The sequence below is a fragment of the Mastigoproctus giganteus genome, chromosome 3 (assembly GCF_048544385.1).
Source record: "Mastigoproctus giganteus isolate SK-2022 chromosome 3, ASM4854438v1, whole genome shotgun sequence".
Taxonomy (NCBI): Eukaryota; Metazoa; Arthropoda; class Arachnida; order Uropygi; family Thelyphonidae; genus Mastigoproctus; species Mastigoproctus giganteus.
The window spans coordinates 111,008,050-111,029,649 of NC_143577.1; the positions used below are offsets into that span (position 1 = coordinate 111,008,050).

At 39.1% G+C, this 21,600-nt stretch overlaps 1 protein-coding gene across 2 annotated transcripts in view; it reads left to right on the plus strand.

Annotated features, from left to right (window-relative positions):
• Nucleotides 1-21,600, plus strand: part of LOC150088224 (CTP synthase 1-like) — a 292,973-nt gene that overhangs the window by 78,996 nt on the left and 192,377 nt on the right. For both annotated transcript variants that reach the window (XM_090369393.1, XM_090369394.1), the window contains exon 5: nucleotides 15,453-15,536. In XM_090369393.1, coding sequence (XP_090225519.1) covers nucleotides 15,453-15,536 — 84 coding nt within the window. The remainder of the gene's footprint in view (nucleotides 1-15,452; nucleotides 15,537-21,600) is intronic.

The following is a 21,600-nucleotide window of genomic DNA, read 5'->3' on the forward strand; positions in this document are numbered from 1 at the left end:
GCCAAATCAGCCCTTAAGACATTGTTACTTCTTTATAACAGAATTTTCTAAGAGAATACCTTCCTGGACAAATGGCATCACACTTATGTTTTAGCATTTCCAAAACTAGGAAAAGATCCTACAAATCCAGTGGCGCCTCCGTGGGCAGGAGCAGCAGTGCGTAGCACACGCTTCTTGATTAGACCTGGGTTCGAGCCCATGATCCACCAAATACAGAGGATGCGGAAAGGTCAGGGAATGATCACCGCATATCCCCGGAGCAATATGGCCTTAGTTGCTAATGCTCCTAAAAACCAAACAACAGACAGTGCTGACCTAGCTGCCAAAACTGCTACAGATTCTATAGATCAACCCTTTAGCATACCAGTCTCAAATTTCAAGTTAATTATAAAGAAGCAATGTGTTGAGCAATGGCAACACATCTGGCAAAATCAAGTTGGTAACAAGGTACTCTGTATAAAGAAAGATTTCAAATCTTGGAAGTCAAGTATATGTGAGAACAGACATGAAGTAGCATAGCCCAACCAAGAATAGGCCATACAAACCTAACACACCACCCCAGGGCCCACATCTGGTGAGTATGGGCTTGGCACACCCAGGGTCTTGAGCTGGATATCATCTTTCTTCTCTTTCTTGATGATTCCCTTTTACTTTTGACTCATTTTTCTCTCTCTCTCTCTCTCTCTTGGGGTAACTCATTTTTTTTGGTTGGTGCAGCGAAAGCCTCAGGCTTCCATGCATCGTATGGCTAATAATAATAATATCTTTACCTGCTTGTAGACACTGATCCACCATAGTGCATAAACTGCAACACTCAGCTCACTGTCCAACCTGTACTTATTGATTGCCCCAAATACAATAGTGATCGACAAGCTATGTTTACCTTATTTTCCACGACAAACACTTCTTTCAGCATTACTGACCTCCTAGCAGATATGCCACATGTGACCAGAATTTTTAGTTTCCTAAAACGAATAAAACTATACAATGCAGTGTAAACTTGAATAAAATCTATATAGATAAAACTATATATTTAACATTACCATAGTTAGGTGCATTATGGTTTTGCTGCCTTTGTGCTGTAAAGACTATAAACAAACAAGCAAACACCTGTCAACTGTTTCTGGAGTGATGGATGTTTCAGGTTTTCCACATTGTGAATCATCTTCCAGGCTCTCCTCCCTCATTTCTTAACCATGGAATAGTAAGGGGTATCCTCCCCCAGTGCACCTTATCCTCGTAAATTTCCTTTGGCATTAGTCCCCCCTTTTTTTTTTCCCAAATGATGGCATGGTGATTGATTTTTGTCCCTTTTTAAAAAACATGTTAATGAAAAAGCAGGAAAACTTGGTGGGTTACTATTTGAAGTGTTAAAAATTTCTGTACTTAATGCTAATTAATTAATTCTGTACTTAATGCATAATTATTTCTTATACAAACAGTTCGGTATTCCTAGGAGTACACCATTTTGATAAATCCAAAAAAGATTGAAAGCTTAGAGAAATCCGCTGCACTTCGTGAGATTCATGTGTGAATGTAGATGCAAAATACCTATTAAATTTGTGAGCAACTTGAACAGGATCATCAATCGACATGAAGTGGACTAATGTGATTACCATCGACATGAAGTGGACTAATGTGATTCAACTTGTTCTTTCTACTGTTAATATTAGCAGAGAAGTCTTTGCTGCTTTTCTTTGCCAGAGACTTCTTGCAATCTGCTTTAGCATAGCTAACCTTCTTTGTAACTTGATTGCAAACTAGTTCATATCTACCATAGGCTTCTGTATCATCTGATACTTTATATGCATTCCATGCATTTTTCTTCTCTGCCACAAGTCTCGTCAGTTTATCTGACATCCATTTAGGTCTAAGACTTGAACAGTATTTCTTAGATAATATGAAAAGCATAGTAGCTTCTACAATTACTTCCCTGAATGCTTACCATTTAGAATTTTTCTTGGTAACATCATTAGTTGGTCCCACTGCATAGAATTTAAAAACTGCCTGAGACCACTGTACTCACCCTTACAAAAGTAAAATTCTTCCCTTTACTTTGGACAGTATTTATGTCTAAGTAAATCTCACATCAATACACTGTAATCACTAGCACCTAATAGGTCTTTTATCTGCAGATTCTTAATGTATGAAAAATTATTGCTGATAATCAGATCAAGAATATTGCTTTCTCTTGTTGCCTTTCTAATATGCTGCTGTAGAAAACAGTCATCCAGTAAATTTACTTGCTACTGTGCAAAATAATACAGACTAAAATTGTGTACTGAGTACTGATTGATATCCTCAGCACTAAAGAGCACAGCCACCTAACAGTAGCTTTGAAGTCTATATTGATAAGTGAAATATAGTTTGTATGATGGTGGGCAGAAACTTGACTTGCCACACAATCTTTAAAGACACACAAACACAAGAAATCTTCCAGAAAAAACTTATAAAATTATTAGGATCAGTTATCATTGATTATCAGGCGACACAGAAGAATATGGTAAATATAAGCTAGTCTGTAATCAAAGGACAAGCAGAGGTAGATTATGAGAAATCTTTAGGAAAGGATTCAAAGAATAACAGCAAAGACTTCTTTATTATGTAAACACTAGAAGGGGATGAATCATATTGATCCACTTCATATCGATGGTTCTACTGTGGATGATCCTGTTCAGGTTGCTGTCAAACTGAATGAGTATTTTGCATCTACATTCACACATGAGGAATTCTTTAGGGAAAAGGATTCCAGAAGTTTATCACACTCTCATAGAGAACTAAATGATTTTGAAATAACTGAGAGGAAAGTGGAAGAGAAATTGTTGAGGTTAAACATAAGAAAGACATCTGTGGTGGATGGGATCTATCCAATTATATTAGTGAAGGAAGTAAGAAAACCATTTGCCATAATTATAAGAGCATCCCTGGATTATGGGGAGTTCCCCGTGGACTGGAGATGTGCAGTGTATCCCCAATTCACAAAGGAGATCAAAGATTCACACAAGTAATTACGGGCACCTCCATAGCCAGGTGGGCAGAAGCAACAGTGCGTAGCACACGCTTCTTGATTAGACCAGGGTTCGAGCCCGTGACCACCAGAATACGGAGGATGCGGAAAGGTCAGGGAATGACCACCGCATATCCCCGGAGCAATATGGCCTTAGTTGCTAATGCTCCTAAAAACCAAATAACAAACAATAACTAACAAACAAGCTCCTAAAAACCAAATAACAAACAATAACTAACAAACAAGCTCCTAAAAACCAAATAATAACAAGTAATTACAGATCTGTTAGTTTAACTTCTGTTCCAGGGAAAATAATGGAGTCACTGGTAAAAGAAGCAATGCAAGATCATCTAGACAAGGCTTCGATTATACTAAAGACACAATATGGGTTTATTAAGGAGAAAATCTTGTCTGACCAGTTTGATTGGATACTACAAGTTGGTCACAAAGGTACTGGATGTAAAAAATAATTTTATATCATATACTTAGATTTCAGGAAAGTTTTTGATGCTGTTGCACATAAAAGATTGCTGACAGCTTGGAGCAGAGTAGCAATAAGGACAAGTTGCTGCTGTGGATAAAGGGATGGTTGAGTGGGAGAAAACAGAGTTGTGAGCAATGGACACTGCTCTTCGTGGACTAATGTTATTTGTGAAGTCCCTCAGGATTTGATGTTGGGCCCATTGTTGTTTTTTATATTTTTAAATGTTATTGATGATATGATTAGCAGGGTGGTTAATAATAATAATGACATCTTGTTGCAGAAGCATACAAGTATGCTACTGCAACAAGAAAAATTAGGAAGCTGCCTAATTTCTAGAAAAATTAGGGAGTTAGGCAATAGACAGATGCAAGGTAAGTACTGCATATGGGTAGAAATAACTCCTGAGTAATGTACCAACTGTGTGGTATAGTAATACCCCGAAGTTACGCGATAGGTGGGTCCGACAAAAATCGCTTAAGTCGAATTCGCGTAAGTCGGGGTACAACTTTGCATATAAATACATATAAATTTTGTTTAATTGGGACCAAGGACTAACAAAAACACTATTTTAGAAGAAAAATATTAACAAAATTGCAGTTCTTTATACATATTAATACAAAATATGTATTAAAAAAATAAATGACTTACGTAAAAAAGTTATTTCGATGTCGATGGCTTCATAAAATCTAACAAATTCGTCTGACGACACAGCGCCTTCTTTTTTTCACGCAAAATTTCTTCGTAGCAAGCTAATAATTTTTTTATTCCTTGCTTTGTAGCTATAACGCGTTCTTCGTTGGAGTCTATGTTTTCTAAAATTTTTAAGCCCTTTACAATTGAGCCCTTTTCAATTTTCAACCTGTCAAGTTTGCAATTGTCATGTGCTTTTCGCCGTTGCTTCATTTAGGCCTGTAGCATGTGCAATATCACATGGTCTTTCATTTCGCTCAAAGCGTTTCACAATTTCATATTTTTTCTCTATCGACAGAGGCGGACTGGCCATAAGCCTTACCGGGGAAACCCCGGTGGGCCGGTGTGATTTTGGCCATAAACCATAGTATGAGGCCACTATATATTTTCCCGGGTAAGAAATTTTGACCCAGTCCGCCTCTGTTTATTGATAATTACTTTTCTTTTCTCTCTGAATCTGCAATATCTTCACCAGTACGCTTCTTTTTCACACTTTTTAAGTATTTTACTCATTTTTAGGGAATAAAGCACAATTACAAAACGAGGAGGCATGCCTGATATGCATAAACAAAGCTGGGTGCATGTAGCAACTGAATAAACAACACCTTAAAGGCAGAGATACACTATTAACACCTCACATTTCTAGGGGTTACTACCATAAAACAATAAAAATCCAGTTGCGTTTCTGCTAGTGAAATCTGTTATAAACTGGTAGTAAACTCGATCTAATTGCATACCGATAGCTGGAATTGTGTTGGTTTTTACGTTATTATGGTGAAACGTGTTTCCCCTTCACTGATATATAAAAAACATAAATACATTTTCTGAATCTTCTTTTCATTCCTATCGTGTTGTGTTCGGTTGGGGCGATTCTGCATTCGACTGCCATTTCTTGTAAACACAAAGGCGAATCGTCCATAAGCCAATTCAGTTCATGTTATATTATAAGATATTGTTACCGTATTTATAAATAGTGTATGATCGAATTCGTGTAGTGTAAACACGTGTTATACGAGGACTGACTGTATACAGCTCAACCGACGCAATCCATTTCTCTCGTGAAAACGATGTAATTTCCGACAAAAGTTGAGCATGAATTCGAACGCACACATATAAATACGACAGTTGGAATACAAATTCTTGTATATGTGTGCAGCTCATGTGCAGCAAAGTTGAATTTTGTTCATCTTTCACTCTCATTCTCCGCCGTCGCACCGTATATCGATAACATATGAAAAACGACCTTGAAGACAGTGGGCGGCAGTGTTGCCAAACGAAAAAATCAAGAACCACGTAACTCCGAGTTCGCGTAAGTCGGCGTATTACTGTACTATACCCAGGCCAGGGGAAAATGAAAATGACCTGGGTGTAATTGTGCAGTTGGATATGAAGTTCTCTACCAAGCAGCCTGTCTACATTGCTCTCTGAGCAATGTAGACAGGCTGCTGGGTAGCTCATGGGTTTTTTTTCAATGATATACAGGAATTTTTCTATCAGTGATAAGGAGGTGATTATCCCATTATATGAGGCAATGGTCAGGCCACATGTTGAATATTTAATACAGATCTGGAGGTCTTATTTTTGGAATCCTACAGAAAGGCTTCAGTTCTGCAAACTTCAGTATCTTAAGACTAGGCACCTGTGAGGTGAACTGAATGAAGTGTGTAATGCTTTGAATCGATTGAGAAAGCTCAATGCTGATTGGTATTCTTCCTCTTGTTCAGGCTACATACATACATAAGGGGGCACAAATTCAAATTGAGGAAGGACAGTTGCAGAATAAATGTGCAGAAGTTTGCTTGTTGGAACAAACTTCCATCTGTTGTTGTGGACCCAGGGGCTCATATCTGGTGGGTATGGGCTTGGCACACCCAGGGTCTCTCTCTCTCACTCTCTCTCAGGGTAACTCGGGAATTTTTTTTTTTTGTCTGGTGCAGCATAAGCCTCAGGCTTATGCTGAACCAGACATATGGCTTATGCTGCATCACCATATGGCTAATAATAAAAGTTGATAGCTTAAATCAAGTCAAGTAAGAAATATACAAACTATTGGAGCAGATGAATAGATGAAATGGGAGGTATCCGGTTTTTTTTTTTTTTTTTTGACTGATGCTGTATAAGCTTGCTTTCTTGCATCATTTGTCACTACTAATGCCAACACTAACGTTGCATGGTCTGTTTCTGAGATTAATAATTGGTTTCAACCCAAATGATTTGCATTATTGGAGTCCTTTCCATAGAAAGTGCTGAAGGGATTGGTGTCAAATGGCATAAGAGTTTAGCAACTTAGCTATCGAAAAGTAATCAGGAAGGTAAATTTTTCATTCATTGCATCTCTTCCTCTGCTAACAGCATTTCTGTAGAATGAAATAAGTTGACCACTCTCACTAATCACTAATTTGTTTCCTCTGTTCTAGAATAATACTTTCAACATTCATTGAAGATAGCATGCTTCTTGATTAGACTGGGGTTCAAGCCATGACCACAAAATACGGAGGATGTGGAAAGGTCAAGGAATGACCACTGCATATCCCTGGAGCAATATGGCCTTAGTTGCTAATGCTCCTAAAAAAAAACAAATAACAAATAACAATTGAAGATAGCTGTAGAACTAAGAATTCCTGAGTGCAGGCATACCCTTCCTGGACCTCAACCCTATCTTCAGTGAAATCAAAATTGAGAGAAATTGTAGAGCCCTGTGGTGCTCTGGACTGAGTGCCATGTCATTCCTTAATTAGATATTTTTTAAAGGTAGAAAGTGCACAATTAGTGCATCCTAGTCATCCTGAAGAAAGCAAAAAAAACATCAGGTTCTTAAAGAAATATAATCCCATTGCTCTACCAGTAAGTAGTCTCAAATTGTCAATGGCATGACTAAAATGAACACCTCTGCCTTGTTTAGACTTCCTCTTGGCATTTGTGACTTCGCAATATCTTTAAAGAAAAGGGAGTTACTGAGTCTAAGCTTTTTTATTTTCAGCTATCGCATAGCTTATTTTTTATCTCACATGGCTTTATTATTTTGGACAAACTAAAACAACTATGCAATAACCTCTGTAAAATCCAGCACTTTAGAATCAAGAATACTTTAAAATCTTGCATATATTACAAAAATAATCAACTTTTTATAGTCCAGAAATATTAAGTAATTAATCGAGCTCACATATTAAATAATTTGAGATGCTTGCATGGCTATCTTGCCTGTCATCTGTTTTTTTCAACCAGCTAGATTTAAACTGTATAAATTGATTATGCAGTTGTATTAATTCTCACAGCAGAATGAACTTTTCTTTGCAACAAGTTGTACTGTTTTTAAACAGATGGCTTGTTGATAGATTAATTGGCCATTTGTTTGAGATTGCTGTGCAAGCCTGTTTCAGGACTAACTGGTCCCTCCTCAGATATCAGGTGATCTCTAGTGACAACATGCAAATAATGCAGCTGTAAAGAAGTCCCACAGGAAATAGTAGTTGTTGGTGACTCTATTGTCAGGGAAACGGGGAACATGCTTTGTAAAAAGGATAGGTGGAACAGGACCAGGGTATGTCTGCCATGGGCAAAGGTTGATGACGTTGTAGAGTGGATATCATCTTTTAAGGGCATAAAAGGTGATATAGTTGTACACGTTGGCACTAATGATATTAAGAGTAGGAGACCGGCAGAATTACGTAACAAGTACAGGTCACTGTTGAAAAAAAGCCGTGAATTAGGGTTGGATTTGAAAGTGTCTGCAATTCTGCCCAGACACAATAGGAGGGAGTATATGATGTGAGCCTTGTCGATCAATTCGGCCCTGGAAAGATTGTGCAAGGCTCAAAGGGTAGAATTTTTTTCAGCCTGGGCTGTACTTGTTTAACAGAAGGGACTGCTTCTACAGGGATGGGATACACTTAAATAGAAAGGGTGCAAGAATATTTGCTGATGCTATCGAGGCAGTATTAGGTGGGTCGGAAAACTGATAGCTTGGGGGATACAAGGACTAATAGATTAACAGTAGCCGCTGCAGAGGTGAAAGTAATTCTTGCACTGCTTCTATTGGAATGAGCAGAAGACTGGAAAACAAGATGGAGGATATTTCAGACACTACTGGGAGTCATTTCGGTACAAGTAAACACATGGGTTGTGTTAGGGTAGCTAAGAAAAAGAACAGGTGCATGTATACTTGCATGTACAGCAATGCTGAGAGTTTGGTAAATAAATTTGATGAATTTGAGGTATTGCTGAAAGCATCAAAGGCATTTATTGTTGGGATATCAGAGACGTTGTGTCACACAGATATAAGGAATGCAGAACTGGAATTTGGGGATTACAACGTCTACGGAAAGGATAGACAGGATAGGAAGGGAGGAGGGGTTATGCTATTAGTTAAGAAACATAAAATCCAAGGAGGTGAAGCCAATCGACATCGCTGGACAGTGCAGTGTCGAGTCAGTTTGGTGTGACATAAGCATTGGGAGATCAAAATTGAGAGTAGGAGTGTGCTATAGGCCTAATGACTCTGATGAGTATAATAAGAAACTGTACAGGGAAATAGAATGGGCCAGTAAATCAAGAGAGTCTTATTATGGGGGATTTTAATTTCCCAGATATTGACTGGAATTTGTAGGTTGGTCACATACACTAGCAAGGCTTTTGTGGATTTATTGGATGATTGTTTTCTACATCAGCATGTTCGGGAGGCAAATAGAGGGAGTAATACTCTTGATTTGATTTGATTATCAGTAGTGATTCTTCTTGCATTAAGAATCTGCAGATAGAGGAACCATTAGGTGGCAGTGATCACAGTGTGCTGAAGGGGATTTACTCAAAGAGGTAACTACCATCAGGGGTAAAGGGAAGGGTTATTGCTTTCGTGAACGCGACTAGGATGATCTGAGACAGTATTTAAATTGTATACAGTGGGACCAACTGATGATGTTACCAACAGCAAATTCAAAATGGGAAGCATTCAAAGAACTTATCTTGGAAGCTACTAGGCTTTACATACCAACTAAGAAATATTGTTCAAGGTTTAGGCCTAAGTGGATGTCAGATGAACTAATGAGACATATGGCAGAGAAGAGAAATGCATGAGATACATATAAATTAACACGGGACACAGAAGCCTATGATAGATATAAGTTGATCTGTAACCAAGTTACAAAGGAGATTAGGCAGGCAAAGGCAGATTATGAGAAATCTTTGGCAAAGGATGCAAAGAAAAACAACCAAGAGTTCTTTACTTATGTAGACTCTAGAAGGAAGGGGATGAATCAGATTGGTCCACTTTATATCGATGGTTCAACTGTTGATGATCCTGCTCAGGTGGCTAACAAACTAAATGAATATTTTTCATCGACATTCACACATGAGGAGTTATTCAGCGAACGGATGCCAGAGGTGTATTCAACTGTGGCAGTAAGCTAGATAATCTTGTAATAACTGAGAGTAAAGTGGAGGAGAAATTGTTGAAAATAAACACAAGAAAGGCACCTGGGGTGAATGGGATCTATCCAATTATATTAAAGGAGGCAGCAAAGGAAATAAGCAAACCCTTAGCCATAATTATGAGAGCTTCCTTGGACTCAGGAATTTAGGAATTATAGATCTGTTAGTTTAACTTCTGTTCCAGGAAAATTAATGGAGGCACTGGTTAAAGAAGCACTGCAGGATCATCTAGACAAGACTTCAGTTATATCTCAGACACGGCATGGTTTTGTTAAGGGGAAGTGTTGCCTGACCAATTTGATTCGATACTATGATGCAGTCACAAAAGAACTGGATGCAGGAAATAACTTTGATATTATATACTTGGAACTTAGAAAGGCTTTTGATACTGTTGCATATGGAAGACTACTGCACAAATTGGAGCAGTGTGGCGTTGGAGGCAAATTGCTGCTATGGATAAAGGGGTGGTTGAGGGGGGAGAAGACAGAGTGGTAATCAATGGACACTATTCATCGTGGACTAATGTTATTAGTGGAGTCCCTCAGGGTTCAGTGTTGGGTTGATTGTTGTTTTCTGTATTTATAAATGATATTGATGATGGTATATCAAGCTTAATGTCCAAGATACAAAGGTTGGCAGGGTTGTTAAGGAATTTTTCTAGCAGGGATAAGAAGGTGATTATTCCCTTGTATAAGGCAATGGTCAGGCGACACCTTGAGTACTGTATACAGGTCTGGAGGCCTCATTTCAAGAAGGATGTAGAGCTGCTGAACGAGTACAAAGAAGGGCAACAAGATTAGTGAATGGAACAAAGGATTGCTCTTACGAAGAAAGGCTTAAGTTTTGCAAATTACAGTGTCTGGAGACTAGGCACCGGCGAGGTGATCTGATAGAATTGTATTAAACCTTGAATGGTTTGAGCATGGTCAGTGCCGATGGGGTTCTTCCTCTTGCTCATAATAATCACCTGAGAGGGCATAAATTCAAATTGAGGAAAGACAGATGTAGGATAGGATGTGCGGAAATTTGCCTTTAGCCAGCGGGTAGTTGGTTGGTGGAACAGACTTCCATCCCTTGTTGTGGAAGTTGATAGCCTAAATAAATTTAAGGCTCAGCTGGACAGGTATTTCGAACGAACAGAGGGGTGAAATGGAAGTGCGGTTTTTTTTTTTTTTTTTTTTTTTGCTGTTGCTGCATAAGCTTGCTTTCTTGCATCATATACCTCTACTAATGCTAATGCTAAAAGTCCATTGTGAGCTATCAGGTGTACAAAATCAGTTTTCAAAGTTGTAATTTGGCTAAAGCTGTCTGTTGAAAATAGTACAATACCAGGGCAACTTATTACAAAGGCAAGCATGTTCTGCTGTGAGAATTTAGGCCTCTTAACTCGGGATTTAAACTGCATTGTCCATACAGTTTAAATCTTACTGTATGTGTCTAAATATATGGTTTAAATCTAAAAAACTTAAATCTAAATATGGTTTAAATCGTACTATGATGGGTCAACTGTTGATGATCCTGCTCAGGTAGCTAACAAACTAAATGAATATTTTGCATCGACATTCACACATGAGGAGTTATTCAGCAAGGGGAATGCCAGAGGTGTATTCAACTCTAGCAGTAAGCTACAGAATCTTACTGTATTATCAAAGGCAGATATTGTTGGGATATCAGAGACGTGGTGTCACACAGATATAAGGGATGCAGAACTGCAATTTGGGGAGTACAACGTCTACAGAAAGGATAGACAGGATAGGAAGGGGGGAGGGGTTATGCTATTAGTTAAGAAACACATAAAAACCAAGGAAGTGAAGCCGGTCGACATCGCTGGACAGTGCAGTGTTGAGTCAGTTTGGTGTGACATAAGCATTGGGAGATCAAAATTGAGAGTAGGAGTGTGCTATAGGCCTAATGACTCTGATGAGTATAATAAGGAACTGTACAGGGAAATAGAGTGGGCCAGTAAATCAGAGAGTCTTATAATGGGAGATTTTAATTTCCCAAATATTGACTGGAATTTGGGGGCTGGTTACTCATGCACTAGCAGGGCTTTTGTGGATTTATTGGATGATTGTTTTCTACATCAGCATATTCGGGAGGCAACTAGAGGGAGTAATACTCTTGATTTGATTATCAGCAGTGATTCTTCATGCATTAAGAATCTGCAGATAAATGAACCACTAGGTGGCAGTGATCACAGTGTGCTGAAGTGGGATTTACTCAGAGGTAACTACCATTAGGGGTAAAGGGAAGGGTTATTGCTTCCGTAAAGGCGACTACGATGGACTGAGACAGTATTTAAATTCTATACAGTGGGACCAACTGATGATGTTACCAACAGCAAATTCAAAATGGGAAGCATTCAAAGAACTTATCTTGGAAGCTACTAGGCTTTACATACCAACTAAGAAATATTGTTCAAGGTTTAGGCCAAAATGGATGTCAGATGAACTAATGAGGCATATGGCAGAGAAGAAAAATGCATGGGATACTTACAAATTAACACATGACACAGAAGCCTATGATAGATACAAGTTGATATGCAACCAAGTTACAAAGGAGGTTAGGCAGATTACGAGAAATCCTTGGCAAGGGATGCAAAGAAAAACAGCAAAGAGTTCTTTACTTATGTAAACTCTAGAAGGAAGGGGATGAATCAGATTGGTCCACTTGATATTGATGGGTAAATTGTTGATGATCCTGCTCAGGTAGCTAACAAACTAAATGAATATTTTGCATCGACATTCACACATGAGGAGTTATTCAGCAAGGGGAATGCCAGAGGTGTATTCAGCTCTAGCAGTAAGCTCCAGAATCTTGAAATAACTGGGAGTAAAGTGGAGGAGAAACTGTTGAAGATAAACACAAGAAAGGCAGCCGGGGTGGATGGGATCTATCCAGTTATATTAAAGGAGGCAGCAAAGGAAGTAAGCAAACCCTTAGCCATAATTATGAGAGCTTCCTTGGACTCAGGGGAAGTACCCATTTGCGCATCTCCATGGACTGGAGATACACAAATGTGATCCCAATTCACAAAGGAGGATCAAAGGGCGACACAAGTAATTATAGACCTGTTAGTTTAACTTCTGTTCCCGGAAAATTAATGGAGGCACGGGTTAAAGAAGCACTGCAGGATCATCTAGACAAGACTTTAGTTATAGCTCGGACACAGCTTGGTTTTGTTAAGGGGAAGTCTTGCCTGACCAATTTGATTGAATACTATGATGCAGTCACAAAAGAACTGGATGCAGGGAATAACTTTGATATTATATACTTGGATCTTAGAAAGGCTTTTGATACTGTTGCGCATGGAAGACTGCTACACAAATTGGAGCAGTGTGACATTGGAGGCAAATTGCTGCTATGGATAAAGGGGTGGTTGAGGGGGAGAAGACAGAGTGGTAATCAATGGACACTGCTCATCGTGGACTAATGTTATTAGTGGAGTCCCTCAGGGCTCAGTGTTGGGGCCATTATTGTTTTCTGTATTTATAAATGATATTGATGATGGTATATCAAGCTTAATGTCCAAGTTTGCAGACGATACAAAGGTTGGCAAGGTTGTCAAGGACACTACTGACACTATGCTGCTGCAACAGGATCTGGAAAGGTTGAGCAGATGGGCTGAGAGGTGGCAAATGAAGTTTAACATTGACAAATGTAAAGTACTACACATGGGGAAACAGCAACCCCAGAGCAACGTATCAACTCTGTGGTACTATACTGACAGTGGTAGAGAATGAAAGGGACTTGGGGGTGGTTGTGCAGGCAGATATGAAGTTCTCTGAGCAGTGCAGACGGGCTGCAAGAGTAGCTCATGGAGTATTGTCAATGATACACAGGAATTTTTCCAGCAGGGATAAGGAGGTGATTATTCCATTGTATAAGGCAATGGTCAGGCCACACCTAGAGTACTGTATACAGGTCTGGAGGCCTCATTTCAAGAAGGATGTAGAGCTGCTGGAACGAGTACAGAGAAGGGCAACAAGATTAGTGAATGGAACAAAGGGGTGCTCTTACGAAGAAAGGCTTAAGTTTTGCAAATTACAGTGTCTGGAGACTAGGCACCAGCGAGGTGATCTGATAGAGGTGTATAAAGCCTTGAATGGTTTAAGCATGCTCAATGCTGATGGGATTCTTCCTCTAGCTCAGAAAAATCACCTGAGAGGGCATAAATTCAAATTGAGGAAAGACAGATGTAGGATAGACGTGCGGAAATTTGCCTTTAGCCAGCGGGTGGTTGGTTGGTGGAACAGACTTCCATCCCTTGTGGTGGAGGTTGATAGCCTAAATAAGTTTAATGAGCTGGACAGGTATTTTGAACGAACAGAGGGGTGAAGTGGAAGTGGGTTTTTTTTTTTTTTTTTTTGGCTGATGCTGCATAAGCTTGCTTTCTTGCATCAAATGCCTCTACTAATGCTAATGCTTACCTGTAAAAGCAGATTAAAGGACAAGTTAGTTTATAAATGTTTACAGATGTAAATACTTATTTTTTTGTACTTAATATTTATTGAAATGGAATCCTCTAGCACTGAGAAACCACTAGGTACATCTCTCTGAAATCTGGAAAATTTTAAAATCTATCACCTCTCAATCCCCAAATGTGCGAAATTTTACAGGAGTTTACTGTAGTTGGTATTTTCTGTCTACAAATAGAAAAAAAGACAGTGTGTTCCGTGGAACAGACCGCTTCTTTTCAACAGTGATCATCATTTATCTCAAAATGCAAGCCATACCCATTTCCTTGCCTCATTATGGTACTGTTTGTTGGAATAACACTTTGGTTTTCGTCGATACCCCTTTGTTAAGAAACCTCAGTGTTAGCTTAAGGAGCGAGAGAAGCACATGGTTTGTTGACAAGGCTCTCCATAAACCTCACTGCAATCCTTATTTATAGGTCAGGCACTAAGTGAAGAGATTCTCTCTCTTAGTATCTGATATTACTACATGGATATGGCTACCTTGGAAAATATTTTATTCTCAAGATTCCAATATCAAGAAATATCTTCATAACAAAAACTGTAATGCAGATGAGAAACAAAAGGGACAAGTAATGCCGTTCTCTCTATCTCTTTATAAAGGTTTGGAATTTGATTCCATCAATGAAGGAACTTGTATTGGCTTTTTCACTCAGGGCTGATAGTTATCCTGAGTGAAAAATCTTGTTCATACCAGAAAAACTTTTGGCTTGGTGTATTATGGCCTTAGATGCCAATGTCCCATAAAACACCAAATAACAACAACAACCAAAAAAAACCTATAAAAATCATGGAGAATTTCTGTGGTTTTTTTTAGCCCTCAAAATATACAGCCTGGAGTAAAACTAGTTTCACATATAATGAAATATGGATGCACTGGGAAAATGTGATGTTGGATTTTGGACTCTCATTTAATATTCTGTAAGAAAATAAAAAAATAAAAAACAAGTTTGTTTTCCTCCTATGGAATGTTTGTTAAATTACGGAATTTTTTCTCTTACGGAATATTAAATTATGGAATTTTTTCTCTTCTGGTATATTAAATTACGGAAATTTTTTTTTTTCTCTCTTATGGAAAAAAAAAAATTCCATAAGAAAAACAAAAAAGAGAAAAAAAAAAGTGAGTTAAGAATTAAGTCTGTTTGCTTTAATCTGCTTTGCTTGCTGACTGACAGCAAAATTATTACACTATTTCTTTTACCCTCTCTGTGAGGATAATTGAGGAGAAAAGTAGCTATTCATAAGAACAAGGCTTTTCTTATGGATATCCTCTTTACTTGTTTTGTATGTCCATAAAAGCATAATAAATACAGTAAAATTGCGAATTTTTTATTTGAAATATATCATATACTGTTCCTTTTCAAAGCCTAAAGCCACTGGTGAGCAGAAAACAAAGCCTACCCAAGCTAGTGTAAGAGAGCTGAGATTGTTAGGATTGTCACCTGACTTGGTAAAGTATACAAATTAACTCTGATATATATAGATAATATTTAATTAAAATAATTTCAATGCTTTTTATATAAGTGCATACGTGAAAGACAAAAATATGCAAGGATGGTAGTAGAATAAAAATGAATTACATCTGTCAGTAAATCTAATTGGGATGATTCAATAACTTCTTGTCATGATCTTTTGGAGCTAATTGAATACTGATTTCCATACTATGATTTTTAGCGTTTTTCACCAACCATTGAAGTAAAAACGAAAACCAAAATCTTAAAAAGCTTTATATTTAAATTTACAATAAATTTACAGTAGATCAAGCAAAATAAATGTGATTATACAAATAAAATGTTACTGATAATAAAATACTGAATGAAGATAGAATAAAACAAATGTAGTTTACAGTGAATGTACAAATAAAATGATAAGAAAATACTGAATTAAAATGAAATAAAATATACTAGATTAAAAGTGCTAAAATAACTGAAGCTTTCAAAGGCTTCTTCCTTCTTCCTCAACAGCACTGTAAATTTATTGTAAATTTAAATATAAAGCTTTTTAAGATTTTGGTTTTCATTTTTACTTCAGTGGTTGGTGAGAAATGCTAAAAATCATAGTATGAATATACCCAACCCTAGAGGCCTATTTGAAGAACTGATTTCCTTATGTTGTTGTTTTTTTTTCCTGAACATTACTTTAGATTATGCTTTGAATCCCTAACAATCCTTAAACAAACTTCTAGTTCTGTATGTAACTTGTAGTAACATACTGTACGCTTATATTAATTTGTTTTATGAACCTAGAGTTTATTTTTTATTGTAGAAGAAATGTGCATGGTATATATCACCTTGCTCCACATATTAAAATGTGAATGTGCGTTCAACCTGTGACCAAAATTATTTGGACATGTATAAATAGGTAAAAAGTGGACTTTTAATTCAAAAACCTAATACATGGGGAGAGGGGCTACCTTTGGCCAGTATGACAGGCTCAACCACGCTACTGGGCATACTTTTAGAATTTCTCTTCCTCCTTCAAAAGCAGTTGCCAGAGCCAGTTTGGGAGGAGGCCATTTTGGTCACAGCTTAGTCCAACTCTTCAGTTCATTCCACAGTGTTCATTGGTGTCCAGGTTCTCAGCTGTCCAGTCCATCTCTCAACAGCAATGTCCACAAACAAGTCCTGTATTGCTTGGAGTGTTGCCATGCTGATACTGACATGGCTCATTTCCATTGTACCACCACAGTGCATAATTGTCCAAATAGGTCACGGATTTTGAAATTTCAGGAACTGCCTCCACATGGACTATCTGAACCAGCTGAAACAGCTCCATGTCATCAGGCAGCCTCCACTACACTTTGAGGTAAAGATGATATACATTCACCTGAACAGGAAGTACTCTAGGCAGTTTCCATAGCCACACCCCAATTTATTGGAATAAAACATTGTGTAGTAAGAATTTTCACTCTGCAACACTTTCTGCCATTCCAAACTTGGGAATTGTATCACTCCAAGCATCATTATGATATTGTGTGATATTGGATTTATGCATAGCTTTTTTGTCAGCTTCCCTACTATCGACCCCAAGGCTGTGCAGCTATTGATTGTTTTTTATGGATCTCTTGGGACCAGAAGCGGATTAAGGCTGGCTGAGGCCCCGGGCGCAGAAGAAAATATTGGGCCCCTTAAAAAAAAAGAGAGAGACAGGAAAAATAAAATACATGTTAACCATTTTTTTAAATAAATAAAAAATATTATGTACTATTAATGTTTTATTTCCAATGAAAAATTAATATAATATGTATTATATTATATTCTCATCTTTTTTTAATTTGTCTTTTTTCAGCCCCTCATAGATGTTGCTTCATTTTTCTAGCTACCATCGGTAGCCTATCAATGAAAAGAAAAATATAAAATTTAATAGTCTGATGATTAGAATACTAGAGAAGAGATTTTTCGTTATAGTGCAATAAATTAATGATTAATTAAAATTCAAAGATTATTCATAAACTACGAAAATCCAGGCGCTGATGTAACAACAGGAATTAATTTTATCTTAATATAATTTCAACAATTTACGATATACGCGTATATCGTAAGTCTGCACTGCAGGATAACCTTTGTAAGTTTGTACTTACAAAGGAGCAAATACGATTCTATTCCTCTGATGAGCGGTAGCGCAGCCGCGCGGAGCCTATGCAGCGTAGTATGTGCATAGTATGCAGCGTAGTAATGAAATAATGAAAATAAGCGAATATAAACATACTATCAGGTTTTACCGCCGATTTTAATTACTTGTACGTAATTAAAATTGCACATGTGGACATGTGTTTTGTAAAGGGCGGCTCCTAGAACGTCTGTTCAACTCCGCCTCGTATCTCTGTGAAGAGCAGTATCACTACAAATGGGCCAGAATATGAATGACGTAGGTTTGTGTGTATTATGTGTGTGTTCTGTTGTTCTGTTCTGGCCTCCTAGCTACCCAGAAGCATCAGTCACCTGGACAGATGATTCTGGGTACTCGTCCACACCACGGGAAGGTGGGCCAGTCCCAATAAAACACGTACCGTCTCAAAAGAAACTCTGACCCACCTGATGTTGTCAAAAGGGGGACCAGTTTCCTGAGAAGTGAGAAAAAAATAAAATAAAAAAAAAATAATAAAAAAAAAATAATAATAAAAAAAATCCCGTGGTGTAATTAAAAAAAAAAAAGAGAGAGAGAGAGAAGCTACACTAGTGGGGAGAGGAATGAAGGGGGAAAAAAAAGTACGTTTTCACGAAGAAAAAATAAAATAAAATAAATTAAAAATAAAATTTATAAGCTGCTGTCTGGGGATCCCCATTAGTAGCCTGCGTTATTCTGTAGGAGGCTTTCCTGCGCGTGAATACTTGTGTCGAGAAGTTCTGGAAGGCAGCAAGGTTCTGTGGTGTCTGTAACAGAATGTCCAGTTGGTTTTCAGTGAGAGGGATGGTATTTGCCAGGTCTTGCCTCAGGTCCTCGTAGAGAGTGCACTCGAAGAGAAGGTGGAACCAATTCTCCTTGGCCCCGCAGTAACAAACGTCTATGGGTATTAGGCCCAGTTGGAAGAGCTTCTCATTCAATGAGCCATGCCCAGTGACTAGGAACGATGTCTCAAGAGTTAGAGAGAGCCACTTCTGTGCCGACTTAGAGGAGGGGAAAGTCACATCCGGTAGGAATCTCCTTGTAACTGCTCCCTTGGTGGAAGTGTCCCATCTTGTCTGCCAGATATTTATCATCTCATTGTAACAGCGTGTTTTCTCTGCCTTAGGGTCAGTGTTCAGGTTTAGTTCAATGTCTAAGATCTTGGTTGGAATTTTCTTGTTGATTCTAAAGCTCAGGCCACGAAAGGTTACATACAAGTCCAGTGGAAGGGTCCCAGCTAAGACCTGGATAGCAGCAGTGGATACTGTCCTGCATACCCTTTGGGTAGCCAGAAGCATTGTCCGTTGTATAGAGCCTAATTTGCCTATCATATTAACCAATCTAGCTCGGTGGAACCAAGCACCTGCAGCATACGTCACGATCGGAAGGAAGACGGCTTTATAGTACAGCTGAAGCGACCGCTTGGACCCCATTCATTCCTGGTGATTCTGATGATTGAGCCTGAAAATGTTTTCACCTTGGAGCTGAGATGGATGAGGTGGGGGTGAAAGCTTAATTTGTGATCCAGAACCACCCCTAGCACAGTGGTCTGTGTGACAATGGGAGGTTGTACCCCAGAGACTTGCGGAGGCCGCCTGAGGTCCAGCTTATTTTTAAACAGCATCATTTTAGTCTTGCTTGGATTTATCCGTAGTTTATTTAGTGCAGCCCAGGAAGAGAGGTCGTCAAGGACCCGATTAGCATTGTCTTCTATGGCTTTGCGAGAGCGGCCGGACACCTATCGTGAGATCGTCCGCAAAAGCAACAATCTTGGTATTAGCAAAGGAGCGGGAAAGCCAGTCTTGTAGGATCATATTCCACACGAGGGGTCCCAGGACTGAGCCCTGAGGGCACCTCCGGGTGATTGGCCTGGAGACGTGATGGTATGTTGACTTTAGAATTACTGTTCTATCTGAAAAGTAGCTTTGAAAAAGTCTATAGAGTCCGGAGGCGTGCCAGAGCCCACCAGACAGTGTCAAACACGCCCTCGAAGTCAATGAAGATGGCAAGTTCAAATTTTGCTTCAGAGTTTTCTATGTGCAGAACTAGATCAAAGAGAGCCTCCTCACAGGTTCATCCTGGAGTGAAACCATACTGGCAGAGGGAGAGGAGATTCTGTGCTTGAAAGAGAGCTGTGGTCCTGAGTGCCATAAACCGCTCCAGTATTTTTCCAAAGTTTGCAAGTAGCGCAATTGGACGGTGAGAGCGCGGGTCAGTAGGGTTTTTGTGCTGCTGCTTAATTCACACAGGAAAACATCTTCTTAGTTCTCACAGGAAAACATCCCTCCTGAAGACATTTGTTGTACAGTAAGAGTATATACTCTGGCCGAAGCTTGTGAAGACGGAGGATGAAACTGTATTCAATGAGACATTTTCTCCTGGACATTTTTGGATGTTAATATTTTGGAGAACATTCAATCAATGAGACATTCAATCCTGGACATTTTTGGATATTAATATTTTGGAGAACTGCTGATAATTCTTCCAAGGTGGTTTCTGTGGTTTCATCTGATTCATAACTGTTGTTTGAAGTACGAATGGCAGTATGCTCAGACAAGTCCTGGGCAGTGTCATCTGGTGGAAATAGCTTATCCAGGATGTGATTGGCCGAGTCCTGCCAGTTGGAAGTCTCCCAGGAGTCTGCAATCACTGTGCTGAAGATGTCCGGATTGTAGATTTTGTCCCGCATGATCTTGTAGACCAGGCCCCATGGATTTGTCGTGCCAGATTCTCTGACAAAGTCAGGCCATGTTGCCTTCTTCCTAGTTGCAATAGCTTTGTGTATTCATTTTTCTTAGCGATGTAGTCGCTGTATAGTCGTGCTACTTCTGGGGCTGGCCAGTCACAGTGTCGCTGGTAAAATCGGCGAGATCGGTGGACGGACCGTCTAAGCAAGGTGAGTCCACCAAGGGCATACAGGGGGACATACGGAAGATTTTCTTCTTGGCAGATTTATAAGAGGCCTTCAGGACAGCTTGCTGCAAGGTGGTAACTAATTCGCACATATGAAACCAAACTTGGTGTCATTAGAAAAAAGTGTAAAGTTGGGTTTTGAGGGGCCTCAGAAGTCGGGGCCCGGTGCGCCCGCTGTTAAATCCGCCTCTGGTTGTAAGGTATGTTGGTGTCCAACGGCTTCTGGGATTTCTCCCATCTCCGAGGGTGTGCGTTGTATCGGGTAGAAAAAAGTGTAAAGTTGGGTTTTGAGGGGCCCATCAGAAGTCGGGGCCCGGTGCGCCCGCCGTTAAATCCGCCTCTGGTTGTAAGGTATGTTGGTGTCCAACGGCTTCTGGGATTTCTCCCATCTCCGAGGGTGTGCATTGTATCGGGTCAGAGATTTGAAGGTGTGTATATTGTGCAGTATATTGTATTGTGCCCTTTGTTTTTGGCGCATATGATCCGCGTAGTCCATGTGCCACTCCTGGGATTTCAGTGGCTAAGACCAGATTTGAGAATGAAATGATCGCTGTTTCTTGAGCAACGGTTGTAATTTTAACAGTTAGTCGGTCTCAGGCAATAGCAAGGTTTTTTCCGACAGACCTGGGGTTTTTTCGTCCAGAAAACAGGCAAATCGACCAGAGAACACACGCAATTGTACAGACAAAATTATGTTATATTCGTAGATTATTGGTAGATGTAATCATTTACAGGGGACCCTAATATCATAATTTTTGTAATTTTAGATTTACATGGGGCATGAAAAAAAAAAAGTTGTGTAAGAGAAAAGTAAGGTGGGGAGGGTAGGAAACAGGGAAGATGGACCCTGCAGACAATGCTGCTTGGCACCTATGTAGGCGTCACTTATTAGATCACGAGGCACTTACTTGGTGTCACCTATTGGATGACGAGGCATTTGGTCCCTATATAGGCGTCACACGTTAGATGACGATGCATTGGGCCCAAAATGAAAT